The sequence below is a fragment of the Helicoverpa zea genome, chromosome 5, assembly GCF_022581195.2.
Source record: "Helicoverpa zea isolate HzStark_Cry1AcR chromosome 5, ilHelZeax1.1, whole genome shotgun sequence".
Lineage (NCBI taxonomy): Eukaryota > Metazoa > Arthropoda > Insecta > Lepidoptera > Noctuidae > Helicoverpa > Helicoverpa zea.
The window spans coordinates 6,245,738-6,259,788 of record NC_061456.1 but is presented as its reverse complement, the minus strand read 5'-3'; the positions used below and the strand labels follow the sequence as shown (position 1 = coordinate 6,259,788).

General features: G+C 34.8%; 1 protein-coding gene across 1 annotated transcript; it reads left to right on the top strand.

The window, feature by feature from the left end:
* Positions 1-37: 37 nt before the first annotated feature.
* On the top strand, positions 38-13,712 carry LOC124630220 (PDZ domain-containing protein GIPC3). Its single transcript, XM_047163987.1, has 4 exons — positions 38-482; positions 8,167-8,397; positions 10,279-10,530; positions 11,425-13,712. Exons 1-4 carry the CDS (start codon positions 243-245, stop codon positions 11,662-11,664), a joined length of 963 nt encoding a protein of 320 aa, XP_047019943.1. The 5' UTR covers positions 38-242; the 3' UTR covers positions 11,665-13,712.
* The last annotated feature ends 339 nt before the right edge of the window (positions 13,713-14,051 follow it).

Here is a 14,051-nt window from a genome sequence, read left to right as displayed (position 1 = left end):
AGCGCACTCCGTGTCGCGGCCCGTTCCAAGTGTACTCTCGATTAAACTTCGTATATCTTACCCAATAGCGATATTGGGTGATAACTTATCATGTGCTATGACGCGACGATATATTTTAAAGTTCTCTTAAGATAAGCGACTGTGTAGTGATTAAATTTATATTGTGCACGGTTGGAGAATGTGTGCGCACTGACGTTCTCGCTGAAGGAAAACTTATTACCGTTACGTAGTGCTCTTTTACTATGTCGTTATTTAAGAAGAAGGCACCTAAATACACTCCACCACCAGTGCCACAGTTGCCCCCGGAGGACCCTCACCAGCAAGCTAATGGAGTGGATAACAACAATGGATCCCAAAAGTCACAGTTGGTTTTTCACTGTCAGCAGGCGCACGGGAGTCCCCTCGGACTCATCTCTGGATTTTCTAATGTTAAGGAACTTTACCAAAAGATAGCAGAATGTTACGACTTTCCACCAGACGAGGTAAGGCTTAATTAATCTTTCTGTAACTATTATAGTAAGTAGGTAATAAGCAGCAAGGTTATTACAAACAACATTCTTCATGAACAAGTTTCTGAGTCATGGTGGGTTTGATTCACTGGTCCTTCTTGTGTATGTGGTGGACATTAAAGCATCGGTGTACCTACCTGGCCCCTAAAGCAATTACTTAGCATTAGGATGTAAAATAATGTTCATAAAATAATATCATAGCCTAGTCAATTACCAGAATGAGCATCGAAATAAGTAACATGCTATGTAAGACGTTATTAATTTATTTTCCTACATATATGTACCTATTATTGCACACCGCATGAAGGCAGCACATTTTTCATGGACAGTCGCTCAGTGAACTGATAACAGTATTAAAAATTGCCGTGAGGAATGCGTCATCATAACTATTCAAATAACTTTTCTGAACGGTAGAGCAGTTCAGAGCACACACAGACATGATTTTATATTTACAATATTTTTTTCGTCTTTTTATAAGCTTGTTGATCTAGAAGACCCTAAAGAAACAAACGAAGTTATCCATTACTGTGCTGGGTGCGCGATTAATTTCCTCGAATTATAAATGCTAGTAGGTAGGTATTGTTCCGTGATCGCACAACAGTGCAAGAAGACCACTGTGCATGTTAGGTATCGCGATAGGTCACACATGACACGACACGGCACAAAAGGCTTAATAATGCTTATACATCACAATAATCGCACGTCAGAACACAGTAATCGCACGTGGAATTACTTAGTTTTTATAAATGTTTAGGACTATGTGCCGTACTATAGCTGGTAAATTCACAGAATAAGAGGAAGCATACCTAATTAACCTAATTGCTTACCAATATCGAAGCGATATTAGTAATATAAGTTATGCTACCTATAAATGACAAAATTACTCATTACCCAACAAAGATGGGATTGAAATTAACCTTACGACTAGTAGATAGTAATTATAAAAGCTGGTCTGTATCTTCTGGTTATGCAAATTATGTCTGGGGTCGGGACATACAAGTTCTGGATATACTGACTCTGCTATATTTTACTGACTTCTAAATACGACTAGGTACTGCTTTAAAAAAAGTAATGGAGATCCTGGAAATGCATATTCATACTTACGGCGTTAAGGAACTAGGTAGGTAGGTACTTGACAGGCTTTACTCGTTGTTTGTGTCAACAGATGCTAAGTATTCGAGTGTCATGAATCAGAATTTTATAGGTCATACCTACGTCTTCAGTGGCGAGGCATAAAAGAACACCTACACTGATGTTCTTTTGGAGCTATTTAGAGATAGTATCTATTATGCTCCATTAGCGCTTTTTCATGTGGACTTTCCATAAAATAGCATGATTTAAAATCGCATGTACCTAGTGATCCTACACCTACCTACCTATTTCTTTTAATCTTCATATCAATAAGGAATATTTCTCACTGATTTGTCTAGGGTCCTGACAGGGATATCTGATTCTACTTCATGTCCTATTGCATGATAACGTTTCAAAAAATCGTGACGTAGGTAGTAGGTGCCTATGCCATTAAGTATTAATTGAAATTCCAATTCATATTTATTTTCATTCAACAAAAGTGTTGACCTAGATTTAACTGCGTTTAATTTATTGGCATTGTTCAAGTTTAGTAAGCAAGTAGGAAGTGACCATTGCAACGAGATTGAAGGTAGCCTGAAGTGGACTTTCGAGTACCTGCATATAAGAGCAATTCAAAGTGTTTGTAGATAATATGTGTGACTAATGAATATGTAACCTTGCTATATTTAAATTGAAGTAGATAAGATAAAAACGAGTGTCCAAGTTGGTTCATTAACTAAAGCGGTCACAGGGGAAAAACAAGCGGAACTTATTATACATAGGTACCGTATCCTATTGAGTAGAATGACGTGCATCCAAAACAATCAGTCACAACACAACAATGTTAATAAAGCGATAGGTATCACCTACCATTAACTTTGTAATAAAAAAATTAAATTATAAATTAAAAAAAAACCCCCGACCCAAAAAAAGTACGCAATTAGTATGACAAAAGGTTAAAAACGCTAAACCCTATAAAAAGCAAAAAATAACTTTTAACACTACGTAAGTACCAACTAAAGCATGTCAGACTAAACTAAATTTTGTCGTGTCGGGGGACCGCTCTAATTTATTAGCCTAACGTTAGAAGTAATTAAGTATATACTACTTATAACTGTGTATATAATTTTGTTTTATACGAATGTTGTAATTAGGTAGGTATCATTTGATTTATGTAAGTGTTTTTGAAGGTAAAAAGCGGTCCCCCGACACGTCAAAATTTAGTTTAGTCTGACATGCTTTAGTTGGTACTTACGTAGTGTTAAAAGTTATTTTTTGCTTTTTATAGGGTTTAGCGTTTTTAACCTTTTGTCATACTAATTGCGTACTTTTTTTGGGACGGGGGTTTTTTTAAATTTATAATTTAATTTTATTTCATGCTTTTTGAAGGAGCTCCTTAATTTTTTCTTCTTTCAGTTAATTTCTTTTATTTTAAGATGGGGTCGCTCTATGCGATCTCGGACAAAGGATGCTGTTTAACAATCCTCATAACATACTGGCTCTGGGAGAATTGCACAGATTGAGGAAACATAAACCTTTGGTCATTCTAGATTTTCAGCGAAGATATAAATCGGTTTATCCGTTTCATTCCGGCATTCCAGGGTTTCATCCGCCACATCCCATTTCCAGTATCAGGTTCTCGTCAATTGAAGAGAACTAGTTAAGACAAATTCAACGAGCCCAAACTCGATGGGTTTACTAAAAGGCAGTTCAGGGTTACGTCTCCTACTTTCGTGCCCTAACAGCAGACCAGGTCGGTGGTTCCAGAAGACATGAGTGTTTCAAATTTCAGATCCCACACATGCTTGCAAGTAAACTGAGCGTGTAACATTCTTCTCACACCTAACAAACGAGCTGATGACCTTGAAGACCTGAACCGATTTCCACCAAACATAGCTAAGAACACTCCCGAATGACACTCCTTTTAAACAAAAAAAACCGCATTACAATCGGATCATCCGTTTGGGAGCTACGATGCCACATACACACACACACACACACACACACACACACAGACACGTCAAACTTATAACACCCCGTCGTTTTTGCGTCGGGGGTTAATAAGATTGGAAATGGCAACATCTTTACCAATATGAATCATAGAAACGTAGTGTCTACATAATTACGTACCTATTTGACGGATTTCATTGTCATAGCAAATACACATGGGTAAGGCATGAACACAATTAGATTCCATACCAGTTTGTGCAATTTATGCAAGGGAAATTCTACTCATACGAATTTCCACCACCGATTTCACCCGCGTCCCTTAGGAATAACTGCGTGAATCTGATAAAAAGTATCCTCATATAGCTTTTCTCGATCAAAGGGCTATGTGCACTACGAAGTCATTCTTTGTGGCTATGTGACACTCAAAGAATATATCAAATCAGACAACGTTTTGTGAGAAGGTGGTTCAGCTCATATTATAGATTTAGTTTTTAATTTTTACCCTGTAGATCCCACTAACGAATAAAGAGGAACTTACTCACACATTTAAATGCTGCCTGTATAACTTTCATTCTGACAAGTTCTATTGTAATTGTAATTGGTATTATTCGTAGATTAATTAATTTGTAGAATCCATGTTTAAATGTGAGAGTAGGCTAGGTATGTGAAGATTACCTACAAATTGTATTGTTCAGTTGATTATCAGACAGATGCAATAACAATAATAGTAACATGTTCATGACCCTCTTCTCATACAATGCCACTGATAGTTTCACTCATGGTTTAGTATTTTCTTGCAAAACATACGAGCATATTGTACATCATATTCTTTGTTTGTTATCAATCAGTTAAGTGTTTCCCAAGATTCTATCAAATGATTTTAGTTAAAAAGTCGTGATAGCTGATTAGTTTTGAATGATAACTTGAGAACATTAATTGCATCGGAGGACTCGTTTAACTAGTTACATTTCGGTAATTGATCATGTGCACATAAATTGGATTGCCATTAACATTAGAGTTTAGACTAATGTCAATACTTACTCATGCGCTGAAATGACTCAAATGAGGTTTTAATTATGCACTATTAGCATATTCTAAAACGTCTACTATCGTTACCTAGCTTTGCTTACTCGGAATCCGATAGATAATCAATGTTATTTTACTGATTATCTATGTTATCTGTCCCACAAAAACCTTACCGACTTCGTCCAACGACCGTTCGGTTCACGCCTTAAAGGTCATCGTCGAAAATGGCACGGACACCGACGCTAATTTCTTGATATTTCACAGCTTGTGAAAACGCTCAAGGCTTATTCGTTGTCAAGGCCTAGTCGTGAGAATGAAGATAATAGAGTTTACACCATTTCAGTCTGACTGTTTATGCTTTATCTACATCTGCTAATAAATATCCCATACAGCCATTTTTGGTCGCAGATATGATAAAGATGTAACAAGTCGCAACAGTTTCGTAACTGGTACGACACAACGTGACTGTGTAGGGATTAGCTTTTATGTGTTGTAACGGTTCAGTAAAAATGTGACGGAAACTAGATTCAGTACCTTTGTGTGGTCGCTGTTTCGATACTTTACAGCTTAAGTTGTAACCACACATTTTAGAAACTTTGCGTTTGGTTTGTAACCAGTGTGCACTGTTGACACAATTGTGTTGTAACGGGGAAGTAACATGTGTAGTCGATGTTCCAGAACACTTTAACCTAACTTGCATATATAAAAACATGACGAGAGCCAGTTATTCTCAAACTGTCTATGTTTTCTGCCGTTATCAACCATTTAATGAAATTTCAAATGAGTAAACAACCAAAAACCTTACGTAAATTCCGATGGACTTCAACTTTTACAGAAGAGTTAAAGAAATAAGTACGTCCCAAAATATCTTAAGTAATTGTATTCGTACGAGTACATGCAGGTTTTTTTTATTATAATAATATTTTTTTCATGATGTTGAATTGTTGGTAGGGCAAATTGACGGATACCCATTTTATTGAACTTAAAACTTATTATTTTCTAGGCCATTTACAGGAAAACAGTACAGAATTTCGTACCGAGGAGCTTATTGGTATAGTCCCTACCCTAGTGCCAAAGTTTCAACTTTCGAGCTCCAAATCGCTGTTTTTTCTTTTTCTCGGCCAAAACAAGACGTCTTCGTCTTTAACCCAAGTACCTACTCGGTACAAGCGATATTAATTCTGATGAACCATCTTTGGTTATAACAATGCAAAAAGGCATCTTGATAAAAACTTTGGAAAACACTGTAACCAAATGTTAAGAGAAACCATCTTAAAAATCTAGTAATTTTGTAACAATTTACCGTAATATGTCGACACGTGTCGACACAATATCGTAACTTTGTGACTAGTTGCGACGAGCATATTTTTCATAACAAACATCAAAAATGTTTTTTCATAATTCATTATTTATCAATTTTATGAGTAAATCTTGCTAAAATAATTTGTATTAGGATTAAAATATTTGATATTGTATTTAAATGGAAGCTTTTGAGCACTCGATGTGCATCATTTTATATTTTTATTTTATTTAACAAAAGTTTTTCTTTCGCCAGAATTATTAAAACATGATATTACGGTGGCGCGTTGGAAATATCAACATATTCAACGAAATTACACAGTAAACTTTTTTTCCCAATAAGATTTGAGCATTATAAACCATATTAATTAATGAAAACTAAAACTTTGTTTACTTCATTATCATTATCATACTTCAACCATCAAAGGGATTTCTTGTATTTTGTATTATTTCGTCGTGTCACTCACGCACGAGCCAACGAAATTGATCGAACGAATGAATGATTGAATGATTAGTGCGAACTCTGGTTAAAATACGGTAACAATGTTACGACACGGCGACGTAAATTAGAAACCAAATGTTACTTGTTTATTGTGTCGAGATCTTCCCCATTTTTAGTTGCAGCGACGGCGCCAACACGGAACGTCGACGAGATTATGTTTCGAGATAGATCAGTGTCGACGCTAAGTGTCGAAACGGTTACGTTATGTTCGCAAAAATGGTTATATGGGAGTTGAGAGTTACGTAACGCAGGCATGACTCTACATTCTCACGAGATAGTTGGTATAATACACAGTTAACTTGCTTTTAAAGTCATTTCATATAGCTGTCAACTAACAAAGAAATAATTTAAAGTGTTATTTCACTAATTGGGCTTGCGGCATTTCACTTAAAGTCCACATTATGTATGTTAAATACCTATATGACGTACCTACCTTAATGTTCTCCTTCCCCCCACATCACACGTACCTATGTAATGTGAATAATTAAAAAGAAAAAAATTTTGGGTTTTTATTGTGGTACTACTTGGTTAAGATTCTCTTCTTTCGGGATAATATGTCTCGACCTAAAAGTTAGTTAATTTACTAGGCCCAAATTTTTATCTAATCTTCGGAGGCAGAGTGCATATCAATCATGATATCAGCTGCCCCAAAGGTTGGGCCTCCCCCTGAGGCGCTTCGGTAGTGCAGAGTGTAAGTAGGAAGGCAGGTACCTGTCTTATATATATCTGTATTATACCTGGTTATCATTCTGTCAGCCTAACTAAAGCTGCAGTTTAACTTGAAACTAATTTTGTTTGGATTGGAAAATACCCGTATGATTCCGAATTCTGAGTCATGAACACAATAAAGTACCTAACACAATAGCAGTCGTGTCCTGACAACCTCTAGGTACTAAGAGTAACGAACAAACAAGTTAGATGTGCACTGAAATAAATAAAGCACCCGGATGAAAAAGATGTAATTCCACCTATTACTACGTAACTATAGCACGTGAAAATATGTAAAGATAAATCTGTGTAACTATGTAGGTAAGTATAAAAATGTCACAGTGTGCGGATGTACGCACGGCTGAGCAGCCAGGAAGTGGATCAGCCCAGGGGCGCAGTCTCTCGTTGATACAAACGAACGCGGCAAGTGAGTGCAGATACGCTCCGCCGCCGTATGTGTGCCTGTGCGATGGCCGATGGCCTACTACACGTGGGTCAAGGACCGGAGCGCGGTCATACCTGCAACGCATGCCTTGTCAAGCAAGCATTTCGCACTTACACTGGCGCAAGTCAATCAATAGTGCGTCTCGGTAGTGAATAAACCAATGTTATTGAAGGGAACCGAAACACAGTTTGCCACTCAGCTTGCGGTCTATCTACAATCTGATATGCGGATGTACAATTATCAGATTTAACATATCCGATAGTTAATTATTTATTATTATTTATTATTTATTTATTTATTTATTATTTATTTATTTATTATTAAAGGACACGCCTTATTCAATGAATGTAAAGAAGTAGGTGTACACTGCTATTTCGAAGCACGATGGCATACCCATACCCAAGTCTTCATGTTTGATAAATACCTTGATAAAAATAACAAGAACGAATTCAATCTAAGAAATGCGTAGGGATTCTGAAAATAACCTCATAAGAAAATATGCTACAAATTCAAGCTATAAATAAATGATTAATTAGTCTGAAAGAAAATAGCTTTCAGACACGCAGTTAAGTTAGGCGTGGCTAATTAGGTTAGTGGTAATTTAATATCACCAGTAAGTAGTGTATCCCTAAATCTATGTATTTCTTTGGTTTCAGATTCTCTTTTGTACGCTGAATACTCACAAAGTGGATATGAAGAAACTTCTGGGCGGACAAATAGGATTAGAAGATTTCATATTTGCACATAGAAAAGGACGACCTAAAGAAATAGAAATCGTAAAAACTGAAGATGCTTTGGGATTGACAATAACAGACAACGGTGCTGGATATGCCTTTATAAAGCGGATAAAAGAGGGATCAATAGTAGCCAAAATACCCCACATTGAGGTAAATAGAAGTTAAACCAAGCCTTTTCCTCAACCTTTAACTCAATTTTAAAGTATTTCAGAAATCCACCGACCAATTGTCCTATTTCTAAGGATTTTGATGCACACACTTAAAGAAATTCAAGTTTAATAAGTTCATTATACCTATTATCAGTAAATGTTGGAATGCGATTAGTAGAAAAAAATCTAACAGCTCGTATCTTTTTCGCATAGATTAAATTTTAATTGTTGCCACATATCTACGTAAGTCTATGAGTAATTTGTTTCTTATAACTTAAAATTAATCATAATTGGGAATGATTATATTTTCTACCAAAATACTTACTCGTGTCTTATAAAGGTCGGACTTGCTTGCATATTATTAGTGGTAGGGGGTACAAGGGTCGCCGACAAGTGTCAAGGTTAAATTCACGTGACCTTCTAAGGCCACACCTTTCTGGAAAGTCATTCATTATATGAAAACGACAAATGTTGGAAACTTCGGTTGTCCATGATATTACTTAAAGTTCGTATTGATATCATATATCCTATACAAATATATGCTCTATACCTGGAGATGTATACTAATCAATTAGTAAAAAAAATAACAAAGATGCATAGGTACTTTAGTCCCGTATTGTGTCTGTTTTGACCTTCCTTTTGTAAAATTGTGCTTTTAATGACCGTTTTCTGAGCACCATTGTCATTTTCCCTCAAAAATTAACGAAACCTGTCATACGTTAAGTTGGCCAAAAAATTCTACACATGGCTCTGTTGGAGTAGGTATATCGATCGTACCGGTTTTATTTTTCAATCTAGTGAAAGTCTTCTACATAATCTGGCACAGCCGCGTATCATTAAGCTATTCGTAAAGCGAAGGCTTTGCATGGTCAGAATTTAGAATGATGATAAGCATTTTACATCCTGGTGCACTTTGGAACCTCGTTTCCTTGGGGTCAAATAAAAAATAAACCTTGGTACTTTTAAAACAGTCTTCTTAGTTTTGAAGGAAATCGATTGCTTTAATTTATTTTAGTATTAAATAGTTTGTTGCTCTTAGATATGACAGGAGTCCCCCGGGGACCTACTACTAGCACAGCGCATATATTTTTTTAAATACATTCAAGTTCAAAGAAGTCTAGGTAAACCGTTGATTTTCCTCATAAAATTCATACCTACAAAGATATGATTCAGTTCTTGGAGGAAATAATACTTCAATAACGTGACAACAACGTTTAAGCTATAAGCACTGCATAAAAAGATGAATATAGCCGAGTTCATTAAATGTTAACATCCCGTTCCCTATTAATCTTTCATTTTATGCTGCTTTTGGTTCGGCCCGTTTACAAATATAGCTACCGTCTCTTGCGTACCATCCCGAGCTAAGAAAACATTTGGATATTTGAAATTGTTCTACTACTATACAAAGATACATATTGTTTAATACTTAATTTATATTACTTACAATCTTTAGGTATAGGGATACTTATCAGATAATTTTCAGTCAAACACTGATACATTCCAACGCTAACGTTTATGATAAGGTATAATTAAATTACTTGTTCTGATTTCACTAAGTAAGTTTTGATGTAGAACTATCATATGTATGCAGTGTAGTATGAACCATTTATAAGTGAACTATAGGAATAGCATCGCTCTCGAAACACCCAGAGCTTATCATAAAACTCTTTTCACTCGATGGTGCAATATGTGCTAGTTCCTGTTACGATAATGTGTAATAACAGCGGTATTCCTGTGTAATCTCACTACTAAACCGGACAAGCGCGCAGGAGATTTTATAAAGTTGCTAGCATTGTTAGTTTCTGACTGCAGTCGTTGACCTCGTTAAGAAATTCACAGGAAATTACCAATTGTAGTTTAAACTTGTTCACTTTTAATTCAGGTTGGAGACCACATTGAGAAGCTGGATGGAGAAAATATGGTCGGCAAAAGACATTATGAGGTGGCTAAGATATTAAAGGACATACCAAAAGGAACAACTTTTACAATTCGTTTGGTTGAACCATTAAAAAGTGGTTTCGCAAGTATCGGGCCAAAAACAAGCGGTGCAAAATCTGGAAGAAATAAAAGTTATGGTTCCGGCAAAGAAACATTACGGTTTAAAGCCAATGGTCAAGCAACAATAGAAAACGACGTAAGTTATCATTTTGACCTACCTTCTAAGTAAACACTTGAACAATGCATTGTCAGTTAGGAAACAGATATTACCTCATAACGATAAAATGAATCAAGATATTTATGATTCGAATCAATCTATTTACTATACTCTATGATTCGAATACTACCAACTTAGTAGAGCAACAGATTGCACTAGATTATTACAGTTGAACGTTTACATGAAGGCGGCTCAGTAATCTATAGCTAAGAAATCATAATAGAATAATTGTTTTGAAAATGTTTCCGGATTTCCCGATGATTTAGAGCCGTTAAAGGTTCTTTCCCTTTTCATATCTGCAGTGGTGCCACTCAACTCCATTGATTACTATGTGCATGGGCTAGTTTATTCGTAATCTGAATAGACAAATAAATTATTTAACGAAATATCTACTTACATATATATCTCAATCTCAATCTAAATCTAGTCTGGGATTTATAAGTACCAATATTAAGATTTATAAATACTAATCGACCAATATGGATACCTATCATTGTGGCCCACGCTGATCAATTAATCTAATCCATGACATTTACCAAATCTTATAAGAATAATAGATAGAAACTGTTGTTTATTCACTAGGTGAATCAAAGTCAGTCTACTTAGGTAGGTAGGTAATTATCGTTTCATCATTCTGATATCATGTTAGCAAGTTATAAGTATTTACGGAATCAAAGCTGACGTAACTAGTTCACAATAGAATTGGAATTTAATTGTAAGCAAGTAGCACTTCTCTACTCTAATGTTTGGTAGTGGTCTTTTCCATTGACTGCTTCATCTTTGTTTATTTATTAATCGTTATTATCATACCTCAGGCGAAGTGAAGTTTTTTAGTTTTGGACGATTTTAATAGTTTTTAAATTTATTTTTCAGCACGACGAAAGCTCAAAAGCAGGGATTGAGAAAATCAACGGACTATTGGAGTCGTTTATGGGCATTAATGATTCCGAACTAGCTTCGCAAATGTGGGATCTTGCTGAAGGAAAAACTAACTCAATGCAACTAGCAGACGCCATTGATAATAGTGACTTACAAGAATTTGGATTTACGGACGAATTCATTATTGAATTGTGGGGTGTTATAACTGACGCTAGATCTGGTAGACTCAGCTAAAAACTAAGTGCCTACATATATTTAGTTTATGAACACGAATATTTATGTAGATAAATGCTATAGCAAAACATAGATATACATTGTAAATTATTACTTAATTAAAGACTCTTAAGTAACGGTAAACGACCTGCTTTCGAGTGACTACTTACATACATTTTATTTTAAACCTCACTTAGACGGTTTCTTCATGTGTTAGAAAGGAAACATTGATATTTTGGTAAACCGATGTTCTGATATTATTAGATATACACCTTAAGTTCCTACCATAACCGGTATGGCATGGAAATAGTTGAAGGTTCCACATGTTGTAAAAGCAAACAAAAAATACTGCACACATAGGTAAGGTATACACACGAGTGGTTACTGGTACCGCTAACAAGTTCCACGTGGTGCATTCTTTAATATTAAAATTACCTTTAATTGTATGTAGATAGATACATATTATGGATTACCTATCTATAATTACTATCATATCAGCGCGACAGCGTCGATTAGGTATCTGAAAGATTTAGGAAATGACATGACTAAGGCGAAATCCAAATTATGTGCACATTGCAACATTTGCAACCCACTTGCACCTTTTTTTTATTTTAGCGATGACGACAAAAAGGAAATAAAAGCTACCATAATATTATGCCATCGGTACGAGTACGAAGTAAAAATACCTATGTAATCATGATATTGAAAATGTATTAAGGTAATTAATTACAAATGATAATTTAAAATACATAATTTTTATCTGGGCTCTAATTAGCTAAGTATTTGACTGTTGAATATTCTTACAGCAGAAATACGAAATGTTGAAAATAATATGTTGTATTTAGGTAAAGTACTTACCTAGTCATGGGTGCATTTTACGTCTACAAAAAAACCGGTTCCGTGATTTTAGAGTTGTTATAAGTATTTTAATAAATGGATTCGTGTCAGTAACAGAATCGTTATATCACCAAGAGTATAAATAACTATCTTTATGAAATATACAAGAACAATTTGGATACAATTTCGAAGATATCAGATTTTGTTAAACTGACCTAGATTCATTGCGTTGAGTCTAGATAATTGTTCAAGTAATTCAAGTAGAAACGAGGAAATTGAGGTACAAAACAGTTTGTTACAAAGATTCAAAGATATAGTCAGTAGTCATTAAGTGTTTTTCCAGCATTTAATTGTTTGTGACTAGATTGAATTTCCTTATGAAATTCTCTCGAGTTAAGTGTTTTTGGAAGAGGGAAAAAATAATATATTTTTCCATTGTTGTAATTTGTTAAATGCAGTTACATTGGATACAGAATAAGTACCTATGTAGATAAAATATGTAATAACCGAAACTGTGGTAAAAAGAGTGCAAATAGCAATTATCGAGTCTTGGTTCATAAGTCATAAGAATTTTTAGTCTGTGAAACAAAATAACGGAAATAAAACCCTATATTTGTATACCTAGTTATGCTCTAAATATGTACATGTAAGTTGTATCTAACTTTTTTAAACTGATTTTGAACCAATGCAAAAACACCCGGAGTTGTATTTTTACACGTTACTTTCTATCAGATATGTATTCGGTAACTAAATACCTAGAGATAACTAAGTAAGTACCTAGATAGTTTTGTTAGTTGGTGTATTTCTCATTTTGGCCTTTGAGGCTGGAACCAAAGTCATTATTTTACAAAATTAATCGATATTCATTTTGTATGACTATAGCAGTCAATTCTGTATTAATTACGTGGTATTATTTTTTGTATCGAGTAATTAGTCGTAGATACCGGTAATAAAAAAAAAACTAGGTAAGTATGTTAGATTGTGTAGGTAATACCTAGGTAGTTATTTTTGTATGATTTTCGAATGAAAAATACCTAAATTTTTGTTGTAAATTACTTATATTTACAAATGTTTCATGTTATTTCGATACTATACAAATGTACAGTCATTTATTAGGAACCTACGTTTTCGTATATAAGATCCATAAATATTATAAGCTTTTGCTAGGTTAAAAAATTTAAGGTTCCATGTTATTTATAGAGAATAAATATAAATATTTTTCCGTATTTTCACATAATGTTTTAATTAAACTTCCAAACCAACAACCATACGGTTAATAATTTTTATGTACTTGCAGAGTTTACCGACATTTAATTACTAATGTCAGTTTTCTTAAATCTAGGTAATTGTTACGCACATTTATGTTGACGGTGAACTTGGGCCTAAGTCATTACCTACATACTGTATAATATAGTACCCCCGCATCCTGGGAGTTAGGTATTTAGTACCTACTAGCGGTCGCATGTCACTTAGTCCGCGTACATTTTTTTTTATCGTAAGCGGGCTAACTACAAATCTTTAGACCCTCACTTCTAAAACAGGACTTCTATGCGAACTACCAAACCCAATAA